The sequence below is a fragment of the Lissotriton helveticus genome, chromosome 7 (genome assembly GCF_964261635.1).
Source record: "Lissotriton helveticus chromosome 7, aLisHel1.1, whole genome shotgun sequence".
Taxonomy (NCBI): Eukaryota; Metazoa; Chordata; class Amphibia; order Caudata; family Salamandridae; genus Lissotriton; species Lissotriton helveticus.
The window spans coordinates 867894936-867919338 of record NC_136068.1 but is presented as its reverse complement, the minus strand read 5'-3'; the positions used below and the strand labels follow the sequence as shown (position 1 = coordinate 867919338).

General features: G+C 43.9%; 1 protein-coding gene across 1 annotated transcript in view; it reads left to right on the top strand.

Annotated features, from left to right (window-relative positions):
- The window catches only part of WWC1 (WW and C2 domain containing 1), a 385050-nt gene extending 362343 nt beyond the window's left edge, over window positions 1–22707 (top strand). Inside the window, exons 22-23 of the mRNA XM_078653391.1 lie at window positions 5065–5186; window positions 21598–22707. Of these exons, the coding sequence (XP_078509517.1) occupies window positions 5065–5186; window positions 21598–21664 (189 nt within the window). The 3' untranslated portion in view covers window positions 21665–22707. The remainder of the gene's footprint in view (window positions 1–5064; window positions 5187–21597) is intronic.
- The last annotated feature ends 1696 nt before the right edge of the window (window positions 22708–24403 follow it).

Genomic DNA, 24403 nt, shown 5'->3' with positions numbered 1-24403 from the left:
GAAAAAAACTGTTGTGTTTATTGTTGATACTTCTCAAAGAAACCCTACAGTGACATGTTTCTGTAATGTTCAGGTTTGTGCATGATTCATAGACTCCGCTTTAAGATGCAATATGTTTCCTTGAATCCACACGTGATTACAAATGCGTCTGTGGTATAAGCAGGTGCTGAGTGAGATGGTCGGGACGTGCTGTCCATCACAACCATGAGTGACACCCAATTGGGATGAGGAATATTCCATCTTCCTGAGTCTTGAGGGAAGCGTGAATTCTGCCTTTTGGACGCAGTGTTCACTAAGGCACATTGTCTCTAATTCACATTCAGCGTAAATAAAAATAGTGATCACTGGGGCATCATGTTCTTCCTGTAAGTGCGTCTACAGATTATTGAGAAGGTGCGTTTTCAGCTCAGCATCCTGTACCTAAAATGGCTTCAAAAACAATGATTGATGGAATGCTTGAATGAATCTCAGCCACTGCCAATCACTCGGGCTGCATCCCATTCCATTGTTTTTCGCCCAACATGCACCTTCATTGTGGACCCAGCCATATGCAAATCAGTCTTGGCCCTGCTCCAGTCAGAACAGTCCAACCCGAACTGCCAGGCCACGTCCTCGCTGAGTCGGACACAAGCAACCAGGATGCTTTCTCCCTTATCAGCCTAATCAGCTGTCTATAGTTTGGTTCCAGTGTCACAATGAGCACAGTACTCACTTCTGGGCATACCACTCACACTCAGGGCATTATAAACAAAGTGATGGATGGAATGCCTGAATTAATCTCTGCGGCTGGCAAACGCTCAGGGCCACATCCCAATTCACTGTTCCCGTTGGAGCAGGGTCAAAACTGATTTGCAGATGGCAGGCAACATACTGGAGTGACATGGCGGTTAAAAAACGATGGATTAGGATACCAACCAGAGTGACTACTAGTGGATTGGATGAAATCAAGCATTCCATCCATCACCCAGTATTTGATGGCCGTAAATGGCTTGCTAGATTCAAAAAAGCAAAGTCGCGCTCTTTTCAGAGAATTCGTATTAAGTACTGAAGTGGCTCTTCCTGTGTGGATGATGGGCCTCCCTAGCGTGTGTCGTATTGTGTAACTGTCACAAACTAGTGTCCAAGAACAGTTCAGCGTATTTAATGGAGAAGAGGAAAATGCATGAGCATATCACATTATCTTAAAACAAATGCAAGCAATGCTGGCTAAGCTCTGTAAAGAAAGGGGAGGCAGCCATAGCAGAATTAATAACGCAAAAAAGTGATAAACATCTTGCTACTAAAAAGGCATTGTTAACAAAAAAGGACGCTGCAGGGACAGACTATCCCCCTTGACCGCTTTGTAGTTTCCCGGTAAGAATGACGTACACTGTCCATGAGATGATCAAACTTTAACAGTACCGGCACAATCAAAAATGTTTTTGATACCGCCGGGCCCTCTCGCAGACAGTTCTGCTTCATCTGTCTCTTTTCGCCATCATAGCCGTGTACGCCATTTTCTTGCTTTGACTTGCATCACCTACATGTTAAAACAGCTTGAGCCAAATAACACATCATAACCATTGAGAAAAACGTAATGTTCAGTGACCAATTCTGTGCAGCCACAACCACCTAGAGCTCACAGTTTGGGTTGCTATGTGTGTGTCTTGTGGGAGTGAGGCCGACAGCTTTGCGTAAATACGGCGAACATGTGCAAATTTTGCTGTCGCCCTGTTTTTAAAGTGTCCAGTCAAATACATTTTTTCAACAGCTACTTCCAAGGGGACAGCCAGAGCCAACTATGGGGACAGCCAGAGCCAACCATGAGATCACATTATCCACTGATAGGGATCTGTGGTCTCGACAAACTGACAACCTAGCCTTAGCTGACTCAGGAGAAACAGCCACCTTTGTTTAAATGCAAAGAAAAGGCAGTCTCAGAGTCACCAAATGTGTTTGCTACTGGCCACAGCGTCTACTGTTTCATTTCTGCCTGTTGGAAATAAAGCAAGAAAAACAGACAAAGCAAAGAGAGCGGATAGATGGCCAAGCTTGGGCTAACCACCATGATCTCGGCTTTCACTTGATGGACAAGGTATTATAGCGCCGGAAACCGTTTCAGAAGAGGATGTGAAACTTTAGTGACAGAGAGAAGGAATGTTAGTGTATTATAAAGCACGCATTGTGTTCATTTAAGGATTGTCTTTGGCACGTAAAATGCAAGGTAGCAATGACCCAATCGAAATTGCCAGTGTGTTTGCTTGCACTCTTTTTATTACCATGTGCCAGATTTTCTAATGTATTTTACAAAATTGAAGACTAAAGCTCCTGGTTACATTTCAGCCTTTCAAGGTGCCTGTTCTGTTCAATAATACCATACAAAGGGCTGGGTGTTTAAATGCCCTCATTTACCAGTAGTGGCACTTATTTTAAATTTAGGTTCATGCTTCAATGCATATCCAGATAGAATTTGTTTGCCAGAGCATTTCACCTCAAGTTAAATGCAATTCTAGCTGATGCAAAGGTCCTAGGCCAGATTTTCCGAACTTTTTTCCATTCGCAAGTAGTCCAAATCGCTGCTTATGACCGAAAAACTTTCTTTACTCTTTACTTAACCCATTTTTGGAGTTTACCCACTCCTAAAATACGTTTGTGACTCCACACCAATTTGGGATTTGGGAGGTGCGTGTTGTGAGTGTTGCCTTCAAATACTGAATCAGTATGTGATGAATTTGTTTTGTGACTGTAACCAGTGGAGTATCCTTCTGGAAATGTTCTAGTGTTTAGTAACATACTGTTTAACCAGCTACTCCCCGAGGGCTGGTTTCCACACTCACCCCACACCCATTCGTCTCAGGCATCAACAGTCAGGTGACCCGGTCAATAAAAGAGGCCGGGCGCACGTGTCCTGGATCAGTTACCAGTACCCCAACTATGTGTCTGTATCACTGATTTGATTGTATGCGGGCCTAGGGCCCCAGACATCACATTGAGGCTGTAGAACATTGAAAATGTACAGACTCCTGAGTGGGGTTGTAACTCATTTGCAAAAGGGAAGGGGCTCTTCAGGTACCCTTTGTGAATGTAAGGAAACTAACTATTCTTGAAAAATGTTAACAGACATGGTGGTCTGCTGTCTCTGCCTAGCAAAGCGGTACAAAAGGGGGTGGTGATGGACGGAGCATCTGAACCAATCATAAAACACTCACACCCAGTCAACAGATCTGGGTTTAATCCATCACCGTTTTTTAGCCCACTCTGCCACCCCAGTTCAGACATGGCCATATGCAAATCAGTCTGACCCTGTGCCTCATGGGGAACAGTCCAGCCCGAACTGCCAAGCCATGCCTTCCCTGGACCGGAAACCAGCTTCCTAGGACCGGTTTCTGGCATTACAGCCGTCTTCAGCCAGGCTTGCTTGAATCCAGTGGCAAAGTGAGCAAGGGACTCGCGTCTGAGCGTACCCTGCCAACTTATGGCAAGCAAAGCGGTACAAAGGGGGGGGGATGATGGACGGAGCATCTGAACCAATCAAACACTCACACCCAGTCAACAGATCTGGGTTTAATCCATCACCGTTCTTTAGCCCACTCTGCCACCCCAGTTCAGACATGGCCATATGCAAATCAGTCTGACCCTGTGCCTCATGGGAACAGTCCAGCCCGAACTGCCAAGCCATGCCTTCCCTGGACCGGAAACAAGCTTCCTAGGACCGGTTTCTGGCATTACAGCCGTCTTCAGCCAGGCTTGCTTGAATCCAGTGGAAAGTGAGCAAGGAACTCCCGTCTGAGCATAACCTGCCAACGTATGGCGAGCAAAGCGGTACAAAAGGGGGGTGGTGATGGACGGAGCATCTGAACCAATCAAACACTCACACCCAGTCAACAGATCTGGGTTTAATCCATCACCGTTCTTTAGCCCACTCTGCCACCCCAGTTCAGACATGGCCATATGCAAATAAGTCTGACCCTGTGCCTCATGGGAACAGTCTAGCCCGAACTGCCAAGCCATGCCTTCCCTGGACCGTAAACAAGCTTCCTAGGACCGGTTTCTGGCATTACAGTCGTCTTCAGCCTAGCAGGCTACCTTCCCACGAATCGAATCTGAATGGTTTGCTATGTAACTCATTAATATTCATAAGATAGGTCAGATTACAACCCGCTCTGAATCGAATTCCTATAAACCAACCCAATTGTACATACATTGGTTCGTAAAATTCAATACAGCTCGCAAATTGCAACCCGTTTTTTGCGACCAATATTTCAGTATGGCCCCAAGTTCTCTGTACTTTTCAAAAGGACCTTTGAGATAAAGAATGAGGATATCTACAGTCAGTTAAGGTACACCTAATTATTTCTATATCTTTCAAACATCTTAAAAATTGAGACAAGACCTTGATAGTCAAAGGTCCCAATATGTGGAAGTCATTGAGCCTACATGTGAGAGGAGACCTAAATTGATGCGCTTCAGGAAGACCCAACAGCGGAAGTGTTACACTGTGCCCGATCCCATGAAAAGTGACTGTGTTCTAAATTAGATCGAATTTGAACTTATCTAGTTTCTCCTTACAGATATTGGCTTATTTGGCAATCCAAAATAACTGGAAAAATTAAATTATGAAATAGCTGAAACCCAATATTAAAATGCTAATTCAGAGTCTCTCACACTATGGTATGGATTTAATTTGTATTTTTTTGTAAGGGTGTTTTATAACTGCATTACTGATCAGCAGATCAATAAGAAAGCACTACCGTTGGTACTAGCAGAAACAAACTAGTGTACTGCATGAATTTAGAGAAGATGTATTTTTTGTAATGAGATTAGCTAACACACTTATAAAAAAACTCAAAAGAATATATCAATATTTTAATTCTCCATGTATATCTTGTTCACAAGCTGTGCGTTTTATAATAACAACATATATATAATTCATGGCTATTATCGAGTAGAAGATGTTCCATTATATGGAAGCCTTAACAAATAGTCTTTTTAAATGACTACCCCTTGTTCACTTGCTAGGAGATAAAGAATCTTATAGAACCGGTCTATGATGCATTTATGTTTTGTATTCCTGCAACAATACAGGTGAAGAAGATAGAGCAGAAGCATGAGTTGCGAGCAAATAAAATGATGAAAGCAGCAGCCAAGGATGTGCACAGGTTACGAGGGCAGAACCGAAAGGAACCTGTTGAGGTGCAGTCATTCAGGTAAGGTTACTGTTTAAACCCACCAAAACAGAAGACTATGCCAGGGCTTTCATTGGGCACGAATAAGCCAATGTAGCTTTGTTTTATATGACTGCTGTGTGCAAAAATATGAGTAATTGTAAGTGGATATATTCCTTAGTATTTTTTCGTAACATTAAGAGAGCTTTTCAACTGCATGTAATGCAATACTTCTACCCTAACATTCAGCTGTGTGGGTGCCTCTCCTGACAGAAGTACCTTTATAAGGCATGAGATTAGAATATGGTCTGCATAGAAGGTTTCATACACCACAAGGGAGTAGAAATGTGTAATAGTGCATAAACCTACTTCTTCAAGAAAATCCACAAAATTGTTGGCAATGAAGAGAGCATTGATGAGGAGATCAGCACCAGCACCGGAGGCCATCTTTGAGGAGGAGATCGTCGAAGAAGACGTCTCCGTGGATGAAGATCCGATCGAAGATATCTCCGAGGACGAGGCTCCACTTGTCGCCGAGGAAGACTCGCCTGATCTCCAGATCATATCGGGGGCAGAGGACTCGGACGATTCGATTCCATCTCGACAACCCGTGAGTACCTCTGCCCCTGCACGACACACACTACCCAAACCAAAGGTAATGGTCAGCACTCCGCCCATGGGGCCCAGTCGAGACCGAAATTTATCCTCCGACGCCCCGCCTTCGTTCTCGGCTCCGAGGAAACAGACTATGCCTGCGGATGCCTCAGCACCGAAAAAACCACATGTGCCAATTCCACCTCTTCCATTGGCACCGAAAAATCCTTCGACACCGAAGAACTCGTCGACACCGTAGCCAAAACGTCCTTCGGTGCCCAGAGACAAAGACCCTTCGGCACCAAAAGACACATCGGTGCCGAAGCCAAAGACAGTACCGGACCCGAAAGCTTTCACTCTGAAACCTTCCAGTTCCAAAAACAAAGAAGGGAAGCCAGATTCCGGCGCCGCAGGCCCAGCAAAACCTGTCTCCACGCCAAAACCGCCAATATCTGTACCAAAGACTCCAGATAAACCTAAGCCACCTTCGGCACTGACAAAATTGCCACAGGACTCAATCACTCCTCCTAAGGCAAAGAACACTAAGCAACCTTTATCGGCACCGGAAAAATCGACGCCAAAGAAGATTATACAGGAGGATGATCTGTTTAGACCAGATTCTAGACAGAAAAAAAGTCCATATTAACCCAAAAACTGGACATGTGGAAGCAATTCCTTACAAAAAGAGGCCAGCAGACACACCACTTACACCTGTGGTTCCTGCCAAAAAGGATTGTGCAACTTCTCCAATGCACCCTTCCTCTCCTTCACCTTCTTCCTCTCCTATTAATCCATATACTGAACCTATAACTTCTCCTATCCAATCTCCTGCATCATCACACCACACTGACGAGGCGTATGATTTGGGTGGGGGGGATGATGAACCAGAGTCACATACATACCCTTTAGATGAGGATATCAACCCAGAATATCCCAAGGAAGACGATGCATCTAATTTTGCACCAAACAATGCACCAGACATCCCTGATCCTCAGTACTTCCCAACAAAACCCTCCCCTCCAGAGGATAGTATTGGGTTTAATCACTTACTAAACAGAGCTGCAATTTACCATGGGGTTTCTATGCACTCTGATGCCATTGAGGAGGACTTCTTATTAGACACTTTTGAACAGTAACAAAGGTCCACTCAAATATTACCCATGATCAAAGGAGTCATTAAACATGCTCCAGACATTTTTAAAGATCTAGTAAGGTGTAGAGTGTTAAATCCCAGAATAGAGAAAAAGTACAGACCAGCACCAGCTGATCCAGTATATATTAAGGGACATCTGCCATTAGACTCTTTGGTAGTGTCAAATGCACGTAAGAGAGCCAATTCTCAAATTTCTGGTGACACACCCCCGCCTGACAAAAAATCCAAGATTATTGATGCGTCAGGGAAAAGAGTTGCTGCACAAGCAACAAACATATGGCGCATAGCAAACACACAAGCCTTACTCTCACGATACAACAGGGCTCATTACGACCAACTAGAAAAGTTAATGGAACACCTACCAGATCAATACTAGGATCAGGCAGCAGAGCTCCTACAAGAAGGCAAATTGATATCTAATGCCTCAATTAAATGCGCACTAGATGTAGCTGACACAGCATCCAGAGCAGTTAACACTAGTGTTATTCTCAGACGTCATGCATGGTTACGCATTTCAGGTTTCAAACCAGAAGTACAAACTACCATCCTAAACCAGCCCTTCAATCAGAACCAGCTGTTCGGAACGGAAGTAGATAATACACTGGAAAAGATGAAAAAGGACACAGACACTGCTAAGTCTATGGGTGCATTACAATCCACCCAAACTAGAGGTTCTTTTTGCCGCTCCTCTTATAGAGGAGGCTCCAAGCAAACCGGCGCAGATACCACATCCTCTTTTAAAACACACACACAAACCTCCTCTAATAAAGGCCTACTTTAGAGGAGGGTACAGAGGCAATAACAACAAGGGAAGAGGTAGAGGTAATAACAACAACCTCTCCTCTTTCACTCCCAAACAGTGACTTCCCACTGCCTCCCCTACAGCATTCCACTCCTGTGGGGGGCAGACTATCACAGTTCCTACCTGTCTGGAATTCCATCACAACAGACAAGTGGGTAAGACAAATTATCCAACATGGCTACTGCCTAGAACTCACAGCAACCCCCCCAAACATACCACCCAGGCAGCGTCCAATGTCCACAGAACAGATAACTCTGCTTCAACAAGAAGTTCTAGCACTCCTAGAAAAAGATGCTATTCAAGTAGTTCCTCTACAAGAACAAGGAACAGGAGTCTACTCACTGTACTTTTTAATCCCCAAAAAGGACGGGACACTGAGACCAATTCTCGACCTCAGACCCCTCAACCATTATATACAATCAGATCATTTTCACATGATCACGTTACAACAAGTACTCCCATTGCTAGGACAGGGAGATTTTCTGTCAACACTAGACCTAAAGGACGCCTACTTTCATTTGCCTATACATCCTGCGCATAGGAAGTATCTAAGATTTGTCATACAAGGACAACAATATCAGTTCAAAGTCCTTCCATTCGGGGTCACAACAGCACCACGAGTGTTTGCAAAGTGCTTAGCAGTAGTAGCAGCACATCTCAGAAGACAACAGATACACGTCTTCCCTTACCTAGACGACTGGCTCATAAAGGCGAGATCGTTAAACCAATGTGAACAACACACAAAACAAACGATGAAAACATTACACGACTTAGGGTTTACAATAAACTACACAAAGTCGCGCCTAGAGTCTTCGCACGTTCACCAATATCTAGGAGCTACCATAGACAGATCGACAGCTCTAGCGTATCCCAGTCAAGCCAGGATTCAAAGCATTCAGAGCTTAGTCTCCCTTTTTCAATGCCAGCACTCTCTTCAAGCCAGAGTGTTCATGAAACTAATAGGCATGATGGCGTCTTGCATCTTCATAGTCCCTCACGCAAGACTGCAAATGCGCCCACTACAAGAATGTCTAGCACAACAGTGGAATCAGGCTCATGGTCAGCTCACAGACCTGGTGTTGGTAGACAGCCGTACATATCGCTCTCTGCAATGGTGGAACACCAAAAACTTGACAATCGGACGGCCGTTCCTAGACCCTATTCCACAAATAGTGCTCACCACAGATGCATCCCTCACAGGATGGGGAGCCCATCTCTTGCATTATACCACACAGGGCCAATGGAACAATCAACAGAAACAGTTACACATCAACCATTTAGAGCTGCTAGCAATTTTCTTAGCACTCAAAACGTTACAAGTACAAAACAAAGCTGTTCTAATCCGGACGGACAATATGACAGCCATGTATTATGTACAAAAACAGGGGGGGACGCACTCTGCAACTGTCCCAACTTGCAAGGAACATTTGGAGATGGGCCATCCCTCAAAACATACATCTGACAGTGGAACACCTTCCAGGAATCCACAATCAGATAGAAGATCTGTTGAGTCGTCAGTCACAACAGATTCACGAATGGGAGCTGCACCCACAAGTTCTCCAACCATTCTTCCAAAGGTGGGGGCATCCACAGATAGATCTGTTTGCCACCCACGAAAATACGAAATGCCCAAGCTTCGCCGCCAGATTTCCACACCAACAATCGGAAGGAAATGCGATATGGATGAACTGGTCAGGCAGATTTGCGTACGCTTTTCCGCCTCTCCCACTCATTCCACTAGTAGTACGCAAGCTCAGACAACAGTCTCTCAAACTGATACTAGTGCCCCCCACATGGGCACGTCAGCCGTGGTTCACCACACTGCTGGATCTCTCACTGGTTCCACATCAAAAATTACGGCTCACGCCATCCCTGTTAACACAGAACCATGGAGAAATAAGACACCCAGACCCAAACCAACTGAATTTGGCGATCTGGCTCCTGAGGTCTTAGAGTTCGGTTACTTAAACCTACCACAAGACTGTATGAATATAATCAAAGAAGCTAGAAGACCCACTACCAGAGCATGTTATGCGGCAAAGTGGAAAAGATTTGCAATATACTGTAACAACAATAACATTGATCCATTGGATGTTTCCATCCAAAATATCATCTGCTACCTTCTACACCTACAAAGGTCCAAATTGGCTTATTCTTCCATACGCCTGCATTTAGCAGCAATTGCAGCCTATTTACAAAATAGACAGCATCTATCTCTCTTTAGAGTATCTGCGATTAAAGCATTTATGGAAGGATTAAAAAGAATAATCCCACCTAGGTTACCACCTGCACCAGTATGGAACCTAAACGTGGTCCTTACAAGACATATGGGTCCCCCTTTTGAGCCTTTACACAAGTGTGAACTGCAATTCCTAACATGGAAAACTGCATTCCTTGTTGCCATCACCTCTCTCAGGAGAGTGAGTGAAATACAAGCATTCACAATAGAAGAACCATTTTTTCAAATACACCCTACCAAAGTGGTTCTTAGACCAAATCCAAAATTTCTGCCAAAAGTCATTACTCCTTTTCACCTCAACCAATCAGTAGAGTTGCCAGTGTTTTTTCAAAAACCGGACTCTGTTGCAGAAAGAGCTCTACACACCTTAGATGTTAGAAGAGCTCTACTATACTACACAGACAGGACAAAATCCTTCAGAAAAACAAAACAACTATTTGTATCTTTCTCTCCCCCACACAAAGGCAATCCCATCTCTAAAGGAGGAATTGGCAGATGGATTTTAAAGTGTATTCAAATATGCTATCAAAAAGCAAAACGTACACTGACAGTTCCTCCTAGAGCGCACTCTACTCGCAAACTAGGAGCCTCTATGGCTTTCTTAGGAAACGTACCATTTTTTTTGGTTTTGCAGAGTTTTATATAGCGCGAACTAGAACCGAACCGAATCAGTTATCAGAGCACTTTACATAGCACCAGTTACGTTACATGAGGACACACTTTCATTTTAGGCACGGGGAGATTAAGTGATTTGCCCAGAATCACAGGGGGTATTTGGCATCGTTACCGAGACTCGAACCCAGATCCCCAGGTCCGAGGTCGAGCGCCTTAGCCGTTAGGCCAACCCCTCTCCCCTCTCACCATTAGAGGACATATGCAAAGCAGCAACATGGTCTACAATACACACCTTCACTAAACACTATTGTGTTGATGTGCAAGCCAAGCAGCAAGCTGCAGTAGGCCAAGCTGTACTTAAAACACTATTTCAGTATACTGCAACGGATACAAGCGACCACCGCTAAGGGAGACACTGCTGCACAATCGTTGCTAAATGTACAATCTGCAGCTCATATGCCTCGAACGGAATATGCTACTTACCAGTATGCATCTGTTCTTGGCATGTAGAGCTGCAGAGTTGTACATGCCCTCCCGCCTCCCCGGGACTTGTATCCGTTCCAGTACTCATCTTACTTAGATGCACACGCATGGGCATCCTTTTCTATTTTCTTCTACTAACTCCATCATTTCCCCTCATGGCGAAAAACAATCTGAGGATGGAGTCGATGACCATGCGCAGTATTGTCCAAGGGAGGAGTCACCTATCTCGTGACTACAAAGAAGACAACAACAACCTGCAATCATCCGAGCCCAACACCAGGTGGCGATCTATTGCTAAATGTACAACTCTGCAGCACTACATGCCAAGAACAGATGCATACTGGTAAGTAGCCTATTCCTTATCTTATGTGACAAAGAATTCAAAGCATCTGAATATTGGGGCCATCCTACGTTGGGGCACAAGTGGTAAAGTGATCGTAAAAGAGGTCCAGCATAGAGCGTTTGATTTCCCTACCTCACACAAATATTGATGTTTTCAAGATCATGAATACACAAATTAGGGGCTCCTCAAGTATACATTTAAGATTGTAATAGTAGGTGTGCGAGTACTTGTAGTTAACAACCAAAGAACTGCCATTGGATAGACTTGGCTCCAAGTGGCCAAGAGAGTCTTGTTGGCAGACACTACATTGGCTTACTTTGACCCCAGCCATGAGTCAGAACTGTCTGTTGATGCGACCCCCACTGGCTTAGGAGCTGTATTGTCACAGAAGCAGACAAATTCCGACTGGGCTCCAGTAGCTTATGCCAGTCGTGCCTTGACTGAGACCGAACAACGTTACTCCCACATCGAAAGTGAAGCCACTGCAGTGCACTGGGGTTACCGCCATTTCCACACATACCTCTGTGGTCAACCTTTCAAAGGTCATATGGACCACAAACCACTGGTTACCCTTTTTCGGTTGGTCATCCTCTAAGCCGCCTCCAAGGATTGAGAAATTGATTCTTCCACTGCAGGCCTATTGTTTCTCTGTAGCATATCGACCCAGTGCACAAAACTATGCTGACTTTTTGTCAAGACATGCCAGTCCAACCACCGTGTAGGAAGAGTCAGATGCTGAAGAAGTGGTGTAATACGACCGGGTAGTTGTAGAGCGGTTCTGACCGCTGCCCATTTCACTAGCAGAAATTTTTCAGGCCACCGCCAGGGATGAATGTCTCCAATTAGCCATTTCTGCAGTTGCAGACGTAAGCTGGAACACCCTCACTCAAGAGGTCTCTCATCGCACGGAGGAAGACAATTTGACACTGGCTTCATTAAATAATGTTCGACTAGAGCTAGCTGCATCTCCCAAAGGTTTGCTGATGAGGGAACCCCACAGGTGATTGACCTCCCTCACACTGCTCATCAAGGGACTATTAGGACCAAATTACAACTTAGGCGCAAGGTGTGGTTCCCTAGTCTGGTCAGCCAAGTGGAACAGTAAGACAATGCTTGTTGCGTCAAGCTGCGTGTACAGCTGAGTTGCAAGCACCCATCATTTCCAAGGACATTCCCCCTGTTCCGTGGTACAGGGCCAGTGCTGATTTTGGAAACCTGACACATGCTGGTCATCATAGATGATTTCTCAAAGTATTCAAGATAATCAAATCAACTGCAGGCAGCCAGACAATATCACAACTGGAAAAGGTAATTGCCACCCATGGTCTATTAAGTGAACTCCGCACTGACAGCGGTCCCCCTTTCTCCAGCCAGGAGTTTGCTGAGTACCTGCAGTCCTGTGGCATTCATCATTAGAAGATCACACCCTGTTGGCCCCAACTCAACGGTGAGGCCAAAAGGTTCACATAAACATTAGACAATATTCTCTGTATTTGCCCTAGCCAATGGACAGAACATGGACTTTGCCCTCTACACGTTTCTAAGAGAATACCGTTTCACACCGCATGCTACAACCAAGGTGAAGCCTGAGAGACACCATTCCCCATGTTGAAGAATCATCGCAATTAAGAAGCCAGGTGTCGGAAGCCCTATGCAAGCGGCAGGCACAAAACTACCAAATGTCCTGAACCAGAGGTAACCGGCGGAGGCTTCTCAGTGTTTGGGATCTGGTGCTAGTCTGGAATCGACATCCATGGAGTAAATTCCAAGTGCCTTTTGAGGTTGACCTCTGTAAAGGGAACCATGATAACTGTCCAGAAAGATACCAAGACTGTCATGATAAATATATTGTACTTCAAGCTCTACAGGCAACTTCCCTGTGAATCCCTCATCGATACACACAGGGGGCGACTTTTAAATACATGGGAGTGTTTGTTGCCCAGGTGTCCGAGAAGCCGGTCTTCAGTTTCAGTGATGCACGCTCTAAGGAGACAGATGGACATCAGTTGCCTGTGAGCTCTTCTGTGTCCAGTGAAAACACAACATAGGACAGTTTGAACCTGTCATCAGTTCCTGATGGATGTTTGCAGCAAGAAGAGCCAGGAGTCCTGGGTGGAACCGCCAGGCGGCAAGCGACCGAGAGATGCTACCTCAGGCCACGTCCCATAAAGTCTTCCATTTGGAAAAACAATGTATTGAACTGAGCTGTTTTTGAAGCTGTATGGCAGTGCATGTTTGTTCATTCCCGCATGTCGATCTCTCGCTCTCACATCTCAAGTATCCAGTTTCTACAGTATGATACCATATATGGTGTTTCATTATGCATGCAAATTTTCCATTTGTTAGTTTTTTTTTCTTTGTGTTTTAACGTCTGGGTATAGGAGTAATTTTATCTTGGGGGTGGAACATTACTGTGTATATTCACCCAGTGTTTGGTAGTTGAACCCCCACCTTGATTGGCAGCAATGGGCGCTGCGATGATGTCACGGAGGGGTGAAAAAGACAGGGCCCATGAAGTGTACCTCATGATCATTATAGCTGACAACCCAACCAGTGTCTGTGTCTAATTATGTACTGCCCGTTACTGGTGAGGCTTAGCACGAAGGAACACAACTGAAGCTGCACAAAACAGATTATCGCTTGCTAATCAAACTTTTTCTTCTGAATACCTTTGGATTTGTTTGCTGCAGAATGGTACTGATATGGGCATTCACCTTGCCTTCGTAGCATGGGCTTTCTTCACCTCAGCAATCACTAGCAGGGCTGCTGCGGAGTCTGCTTGCTTGCCAATAGGTCCAGAGTCACAAAAAAGTGCTAAGCTGGAACAGCCGCGTCGGTCTAGTTCAAACAGCCGGGCAAATCAGTGTTGCATGTGATTTAGAAGTTATGAGCTGGTCAAGAATTTAGCAGCCATATTTTGGAAAAAACAACATTTTTAATCTACTTTAGCTTTGTCATGAAAATATGCAACAGTACTTATAACCAATTTAGTCACATAAATGCACAACCAAAGTAGGGAATTATCCAAATCATACGAAAAGAGGACCCAAGTTAAGAAAGCACTTCATAGACGTGCTAATGGGACAAGGTGCTGTGCAGAGGCAAACATAACAATTTACAAAGCACTCCCCGCAATTGTTAGGAAATATTACTCATTGTGTTACCTTTGAATGGTCGAAACTCCAATAGCACTTTAATGATTTGAATGTAACGTACCTGTCTGTAGTGGCACTAAATAACTGAGCTATATTTGTACCATACATAACCAGGGGCGTAGCTAGAGCTTGTGGCGGCCGGGGCTACCCCTCAGATGGCCGCCCCTTGGGGGCGGGGGGTGCTGGGGAAAAAGGACAGTGAGCACTTGAAAGATGTCCGAGTCTCCGAGGAGAGACACGTAGTATTGCTGCTAACAGTTACCTCTATCATGAAAGTTACATGTAGTTATTTATAAAGTTTTATATAGCGCAAACTTGATCCCGAAGGATATCAGAGCGCTTTACAATTTGAGGCAAAGGTAACAAATCAGAACATTAGTCGAACATGGGGAATCTAATGGGCATTGAGATGTTTACTCCTCTCAAAATCGGAATGGTTGTTTGTTAGAAATGGGGGTCTCTAGTTGGCAATGGCTGGCTACTGTCCAAGTGGGGACCCTTCTTCCTAAGTCAGAGTAAGGGGGCTACACCCTTTGATAACCCCTGCTCAACCCTGTGGTAACGTAGCACGAGCAGCTAGGCTTATCTCAGAGGCAGTGTGTAAAGCATTTATGATCATACACAGTAACACAGTGAAGAACACTACAAAGGGACACCACACAAGTAGTTATAAAAAATACGTATCTTTATGCATAGACTTAACACAAGACCAATAACGATAAAAAGCCACAATACTGTAAACTAGGGATACTCTTGCCATGATGGAAAAATAGTTCAAAGTGTGCAAAAATGCACATACATGACACGGTCAAAGGCTAGACAGTTGAATACACCGATGACTGGCAGTACAAAAGAGAACACACAGACGGCATGATCTATCTGGGGATGGGACTCAGAAAAACCACATGTGACATCCATCAGAGAGCTGTGTGAACAATTACCCCTCAGCACAAAGCAAACATGCACATACATGACACTGTTCAGGGATCCATCATCTACAGCTGGTCTAACAATACTACCTTCCTCTATTCCACCACAGCGCTATCACCAATACCATAGCAATACCACCTGAGAGACCCACATTACCATCTGTCACTACCAAAATACGATTCACCATCACTCCACTACATAATCCATTTCTATTACCTTGTCATATCACAAGCAGTAGCACCCCCTCACATTACAACCACTTCTCCTCTGACAACCACACTATCCCTGTTACACTGCCACCTGACTGTGATTTAGGAGAGTTTGCAAGAAAGTCCGAAAGAAATTACTGTTTTTTAAGTTTTTCGCTTAAGCACTTCACTTATACTCTAGGACAACAGCCTGGGTTTAATGCCAAAGCTAGCATTTTTCTTATTCCTTTAAAAATCAGAGGCAATGAATTGTTACATGCAATGCTGAGCTGTATCTGCGCGTCGCCAGTGAGGACTTGTTTGTCCATTTGCAGTTGTGAGCACTTTTTTTGCATGTGAATATCTCACAGCTCCAGAAATCCCAGTACATATTGAAATACTATTTACTTCCTTGGTGCTTAACACAGAATACCAATCAGAGCACCATCTCTTTGGTGGATGTCAAAAGGTGTCTGACGTGCCAGGGAGCATGTCGTTTGCATTACAAAAACATCCTCAAAGTCACGGGCAAATCTTGGATCAAGCCCTTTGTCAGTAGCGGAGGGGAGTGAAGAGTCAATTCACAGTGTGCAGGGCCATTTTGGCATATGCTGAGCTACCCCTCCGTTGCATGAGGGATTTCCCAGCCTCCTTTGCTTCCCTGGGAGGCTGGGAGTGGACAACTGACCGGAAGTGGTCATAAGAATGGGGCAGAGGGGGCAAAGGATATGAAAGGCTAGGCTGTCCCTAATAGGTCTTCGTCGTTCCTCAAAGCTTGGCATTGCACAGATCGCTGCATAATCCTATATACAGATGGGTTTTTTCAAAAGACTCGTGTTAAGCCTTTTTTATGGCTAGACTTTTCAGCCCTTGTTAAAGGTTATATAGTGACACATGGTGTTCTAGTACTCGAATTTTGGTGCCCTAAACAACAGGTTGGAAAACACAGGTTTGTTAAAACTTTTTACTTCAATAACACCTTTATTGCATTCTTTTTCCAGACTTTAGACCACACACATGTTTGTGCATAGCCTATGTGAACACTCTTTCAGGGGCGTTTCTTCTCTTGTGTGATGCAAGACAAGGGATCTGATAGCGCACACTCATTTGATTTTAAATATCACAATTATATTGTAAGGTGGTCTCCGTTTCTGTGTTAGGGTTCGCAGGCAGAAAGTTACCTACACTTTCTGGGTCTTACCCGAATATTCGGACGAGCGAATCTACAAGTGACACATATTGTATGGAAGGTTTGATAAGATGGACCAAAGGAACAGCAATCACAATACGCAGCGTTTACATGGAATTTCAGCTCCTTAATGTAAAAGTATGGGAAAGAATCATGAAAGGGCATCACTTACCACTGAGCCCTCATTCCTTTACACATTAAAGCCCACGAACCTATAAAAATATGTACGAGACGACGGCTATGTCCTATGCTACGTACCTTTAAGTCGTGGCTTGAGCAAGTCTATAATAATGAAATCTAAGAAATAAAGTAGTCATACGTTTTTTTATATAGCGCGAACTCGACCCGAGAACAGTTACATTTCACATTCATTTCTAGGCAAGGGTTGATTAAGTGATTTGTCCAGAATCGCAAGAGACTGTGCTGACTCGGAGACTCGAACCGGGTACTCCTCAGTTTCACAGGGTGAAGCTTTGGCCGTTATACTACATCATCTACCGAGGTACAGCACTCTGATTGCATCTTATACTAACTTATATTTTAAAATGCGCGCAAATTCCCTCGAAAGTACAATTTGTAAGAACAATATGTTTGCAATGGAAAAGCTAAAAAAAAATCACAGAAATCCAACATTCATTGGTAGGTTGGCAGAAATAGTGCTCACGCATAAAGACGAAGTGCTCCCTCTTAACTCACATCTCTTATCTCTAATTGAGCAAACTCATACTCATGCAGAATGGGTATTAGAATTCAATGAAGTGCATACAGGGCCATAGATACTAACGGCAGAGTGCAAAACAAGTCTGGTCACTTAAAGAGTGTGGAAGTAGTGTAACACTTGTTGGTGCGCGCCGGTCGTACAATGATTGCAGGTGTAATTGGACGAACGGTCGGTCATCTTTATTCTTTCCTTTCCTCACCTGAATTATTTTATAGTTGCGCTGCCGCTGGCCCTGGCCCGACCGTATGCAGGGGGCTGCAGGCAAGATGAAAGAAGAAAATGATAGTGACGCACTCCTCCGACTCCAGGCTCAACACGACGACGAGGGGCGTAGCGCGTCACACTGCTTGCTGGGCACGGGGAGGGCTGGCCAAAGTACTTACAGGGCCGTCATTGGTTGCGCTAGCGCCGCCGCGCACGCTACCAGTGGATTGACGGCCCTGGAGGACTACTAGCGTGACTGAGCGAGGCTGGGAGGAGGAGGGGCAGGCCAACAACGGTCATGATGAATGTTGAATTTGTATTTAATTTTGAACCCGGTCCCGGGCTGACCGTGATGTTGACAGCAACTAAGTCTGTGTTTACACTTAGTCAGTATTTATTTATTAGAATGCCACAAGAACTCTGTGCAGTCATTGCTTAGTGCTAGAGAGGCCGCGGCCGCAACGGGCCTCGGCCTATGACAGTCAGTGCCGGCCCGTGAGGCCGCCTCAGAAAAGGTGCCGCCTGGGGCGGACCGCCCCCCCCCCCCCGCACCCCCCTAGCTACGCGGCTGTATATAACTCTAGCTGATGTCGCCAACTGCTACTTAATAATCACAGAGACTTATGGTAAAACCACCGAGTGCAGAAGTATTACAGTACATATATTGTATTTGTCAGAAGTGATACAATATTACATCTTTAAGTACTACATTCCTGTATCCCTAATACACAATAGCAAGTAATAATTGAATAAGTGAAGCGTCACTTGATCCTTTTCACAGCAATTGCAGTGTACCACACCCTAAGGTGTTAACTTACTGAAGTACTATCAGCTTGAAAAATACAACTAGTTTATATTTATAACCGTCATTGAAACGCCTGTATACCTTTGGCATTTGATGTTAGATTAAATACTAAAACAACTTTAGGTACAACATCAGAGTAAGAGAATATGAGAACTGACTCTATAACAGCAAAATATATTTTGTAGGGCTCCTCTGCATACAGACTCGGTCTGCTGTTGTATATGTATTGTGTTCTATAACAGTATGTAAAGTGGACTTTGTGCCATCCCATTGCTCATCATTTTTGTCTTTAATTTTCAGTCTCATAATCTTGCTTCTTAATCAATGGTCTTTCATCCTCTTTTTGTGGTTGTCCCTCCCTCCTCCCCCCCCCCCCGAGCATAGCTTCTTTACCTTCCTTTTGATGGGATGGCTTGTATCTTTCCACTCCAGAGTGCATGCATTTTCTTGTGCTCTTGGGTGCTGCCTAACCCACAAATCATTGTCCTTCCCTGCTCTCTTTGTTGCTCCCTACTCCCGTGAAACTTGTCTCTTGCATGCCCCCATCCTTCCCTGCGTGGCTTGTTATAATTTTATTTTTTGCCTGCTCTAATTTCAACTCCTCCACTACTTGTCCCACCTATGTTCCCTGTTGCTGTTTCATATTAGGAAACAACACTGGCAAAGTCAAAAAGTCAGGTAATTCTTTTGAATGGTGAGAACGTTTGGCTTTGCCAATGCTTGTTAAATATTACCATTTTAACTCAAAGGAGACACAGGATAGTAGCTCTCTGGGAATTAACTGAATTGCTTTCTCTCCCTGTAGTGGAACGCTTCCCTGTTTCTTCAGATGAAAGAATGGTCTTTATTAAATAAAGTTTCATCCCTTAAACAAGTCCAGTTCTTTGAACTAAGTCATCCTTGGATGCATTTATTTTTCTGTACCAAAGAGAATACACACTCGCAATTGCTTTGACCCGGGGCGGCTGGTACCTTTTGAAAGTGGTGGAGTGTGTGAAGTGCTCCACCAGTTTGCAAAAAAACTAAATAAAATACCTCCTCCCTCCAAAAGCCCAAAATAAAACACCCCTCCCTCCAAAAGTGTTAAAAAAACAACAACAAAAACTCTAGAATAACATTTTAAATAAGTAAAATAAATAGTACTTACCCATGGCGGTATGTCCTCCATCCTCCTCAGTGTTACACTTCTGAATCTTCAGTCGAGTTCCCCTGACCAATCCAGATGCTGCTAACCACCATGAAAGAAGCGCCTGGATTGGATGAAGCAAGCTGGCTGGATGCTCCTTCAGGTCCTGTAGGCCTGTGCTTGGTCTCCACCCAGCTGTCTAAGACAGCAGAGTGGAGAGCTTTAAAGTGTGCATGTCACTCTGGCTGGCGCACAACCGCAGGCCAAAGTGACATGTGCACTTTGAAGCATCTAGCCAGCAACTGCTCCTGTCCTCGGCTGCCAATTGGCAGCATAGGACATGCCCCGTATGTCTCTGGGCCCATGATCAGCTGGCTACTGCAGTGCGCACGTTAAAAAAAGGCAATTAAATCGTTTCATTGCCATGTGGACATGGGGGTGACGACCCCCCCGCGCTCTCGTGCAGAAACAACCGCTGCTTGACACACATGAGGCAGCCCCCTTGCTAGGTAGCTTTTTCTTTACTAAAATGCGTGTTTCAGCTGTGTCAACAAAAATAACCAAAAGTATATTTGTATCAATTTCTGTGGTAGGAGGCCCTGTTCTATGGGTGCATATCTAATTACTAAAATGATTGTTGCACTTCAATGCAAGGTTCTCCACTAATATACCAAAGCCCCTTTACTTGTGGTGGGGGCTCCCTGTTGTGTCTATGCAATGGGTTCTTGGTCAAGATTGAAGGAACCTTAAGTAACAGAAAGATTAGACTGCTGTCAGAGCTCCTCTCTATGTGCACTTCTCAATGGCATTTTCAAATCTCGCGTGATCATTTTTGTGTGCAGGGAAATGTTTATATAATCTCCAGCTTCCCACAAATTGCTATTCAGGAACATGTGCATATTGTTTCCCCCAGACAGGCCCCTGAACCCTGTTCCTCTGTTTCTTAGCCTCACCCTTTGCCTCTGAGACCTGTGGAATGCCCATAGAGCAGACGGCTGAGGTTGTGCTGAGACACGGTAGGGTATGACGTAGGGTGTGGCGGTGGGTGTACAGGTATGGCTGATGACGTGCAAGGCAGGGCTTACTACTTTCAGGACGCTGTTGATAGTTGATCATGTCATTGTGGTGCAGCGTGTTCTGTACATTAAGAAAACAAGCCAGCCTCGTTTTCCAGTACCATAGTATTTGCCTCCCACATGCTGACGTAGGAGCCACATTGAAAGCTCCAAGGAGCTCGTTGGTCTCTCAGGAAAGTATCTTTATTTCTAACACTGCTCGTGTAATACAGTGAAGCTTATAAACTTGTAAGAAGTCTATTATTACACACTTGGATTTTTAAAGAACATGCATTAACCTATTGAGAAATTTCTTTTGGGTGGTTTTCTAAAGTGAGAACTAGGCACTTTAATAACATGGCGTACAGAACGGAATATAAGACAGAGATTCTGAGCGTATGCAGCTCACAAAACATTTGACAAAACCGTAGCTCGCGTTTCCATGTGAGCAAACATATGATTACATCATTGTTTCAGGTACTCTGACATTTGCAGATTAGCAGCCTGCTCTTTCAACTCGGTTACATAAATCTCTTCCCTCACAATTCACCGAAGACATCACAAACCACAGGTTGTCCTTATCACACATGAACACACGGGAGACTTGTTTGTCGTGCCCCTTGTTGAGCAAATGAATCCTACGCCTCCTCGAGGTGTTTCTTTAATCGAACAATAGTTTGTGCTTCATGGCATTAGGTGACATTAATTGTCACCCTCTCCTTTGATTATTGTATTTATGTTCATGTTCCTAATGCTCACTAATCAATGTACACAAAGGAGATATGGCACTGGCCAATCGCTTTCCTTCATTTTCTATAGCTGTTTTAACTGATGGTGTTTTCATCTTTCAGGGACAAGATGGCGTTTTTCACTCGACCGAGGATAAACATTCCCAATCTCTCAGCAGATGACGTTTGACCACCATAAAGTATTTCCCGTGTTTTTCTCTGTTGCAGGCACCGATACAAAAACAGTGTCATTTGGTGTTACTGATAAGTTTTATGGTGTTATGAAGGTACCAAGCTATTTGTACAGTAGATCTCTGACCGGTTGTGTATGGATTTTATTTGGTTTAGTTTTATTCTAGCATTGATGTGAGAACCAGCATTAATTTTACAAGTTTGTATAGTTTGTATATTTAGGAATGTATTTTTGGGAAAGAAATTTTTAATGAAAAAAGGCAGCACTTGGTGCTGTATTATTCTTAAATACAAATATGTTCTTAGATTTTTGTACAGCTTTACTTAATAGAGGATTTACTGCAATAAAATAAATTAAGGAAACCTCCTCCTTAAAAAAGAGATTATAAATATATATATGTATGTATACTTGTGTGATACAGATATTATTTGCCACTTGTGTTATCCCTGTTAAGTATTTTGTACATTTAAGAAGCGCAGGACCATTTGGAGCTGTAAAGTGCTGTGTATGACCTCTTTGTGAGCTGTGACAGTTTTGAGCGAGGGGTGACCGCATCCGGATTTGCAGACTGACTCCATCTTTCCGAAGCCTGCTGTCAGAGGAAGGGGCGGGGCTTCGGCTTCATCTGAATGCCTATTGACTGAGAGCTGAAGGAAGGAATCTGAATCAATAATGGTTCCTGTGCCCTGGCTGAAGCAGCCTTAAACCTTTTATTTTTTTTTACTTTAGAAGAAATGTCTTAACAAATGATTAAATACTTTGCAGTTGTTTTGACAGGGATGGTGAAACCCATCCTTAAAAAAACAGTTTTTTGTCAGACTTCTGATGCTCCAGCACTTGTAACCCCTTGAAGCTATCACTACGGCTCAGATGTAGGTAGACTTCATCAAGACTTACATATCAAGGTTGCGGGCAGTATGATGCGACTGTCCAGCAAGCAGGAGCTGAGGAGGCCTGCTTAGCAGTAGAAATTAATTTGAACAATTTTCGATTACTTTTTCGATTGTTCGGTGAATAGCAATAAACATATTTGAACTTTAGCACTGTGAACCTGCCTTTTAATGCATAGTAAGACGCAGTATATGTATGGGTCATGACATGCAGTTTCAAAAGTAGCTAATGGTGTCAGTGAGTGTGGGCTCTCTAAGGATGGCGGTGGTGGTGTACATTTCTTCTGAATGGTTCTTCGTCCCTTAGGCAGGCTCTTTTTTAGGGCTAGGTAATAGTAGGCGGCCATATTGCTCTTGATTAGTAAAGCCAACATGACTCCATTACAAGCAAATGGGGCCGCAAAATGTCACTTAGCCTAGGACTGTAAAAACCTTACACTGTTCCTTCCTTTGGTGGCTTTTGTTCCTCCTATCACTTTCCCTTTCACTTTAACTGTTCACATTGATGTGAAAGGAAGCAGGAATAATTGTTCTGATGGGTTGACATTTTGTTTTAGTAACATTAACCATGAGGTGTTCTCGCGAAAAAAAAAGACGATGCAAACAATTAGACACAACAATCAAAAGCCAAAGCAGTACAGTTATGTATAATGCGTAAAACTGTGAACAATAAAAAAAAGTTGTGAATAGTTAAAAACAAATTGGAATGTGCAATTTAAATATGTTGTTGTCAATATATTTGAGCCTGTTGATCTAGTAAATAATATTGTTAAGCACTTTAATTGTGCCTGCCATAACTTGTGAACTGTTATTTTAGCTTTTCCTATGGCGTTCCCTCCTTTTATTGGATTACAATTTTGTCCCGAGTCATTATTACACCACCTTCCTTTTATGATGAAAATAGTAAAAGTAAACCTGAAGTCAGTGAATCACAGGCACATCCGAGCCAGTTTTGGACAAAGTACTGACATACCAAGCTTTTCAATGGTGTATTTCTGACATTCGTGTTATGATTTAATGAACTTAGAAAAACTGTAATATCTTTGTTAGCTCTAGTGCTTTAAAATTGACTCCTCTTGAAGCATTTTCCTTAGGCACACCCTGAGTTATGGCTTCATTAGCCCACCAGTAAAGTAAAACACAAACATGTGCCCTCGATCATGAACAGGAATGTTGTAGATAGGCAAAGTAAACACCATGTTTAAGGAACTACGGGCATCATCCAGAATTTGGCGAATATGGTACTCTGCCACAAACATGGCACAGTGACCTGTCCAAAAGAGTCGTGTGGACTGTCATATTTCCAACAGCGGTGCCCCCACTGACTCTGCAGTGGAAACTCTACACAGACAGCCTGACAGAGTTGGGGCCATTGGTGTAGGAGCATCAGACTTCTGGCCTTAAACAGGAACCAATAAATAGCAAGCATTTGCAATGCAATCGGTCTCCCATTTGTGAAAGTTAGAGCTTTTGGCGTTGTAAATGACAATGTTTTTTCCTTGTGTTTTTTCCTTGTGTTTTTTTGTTTGCAGTGGAGTGATTCTATTTGCTTAGCACTCTTGCCATTCTTATGACCTCGCGGCGCTGGAGACCGAGAAAATGGGAAATAGGTTATATTGTGAGGAGGTGGAAAATAAATGACGGCAATGGAAAAAGCAATAACAAAAATTGGGAAGGAGTTGCTGTAAAGGGCCAGGAATAATGTATTAGAGGACAGAGTGTGATATTGGAGCAGGATATGTGCGTGAGAGACCGAGAGAGTGAAAGTGGGTTTAGAGAGAAGTGTGCGTAATGGGACATAGCTATCTTCTAGACTCTATATTACGAGTACAGAGTAGCACCCGGA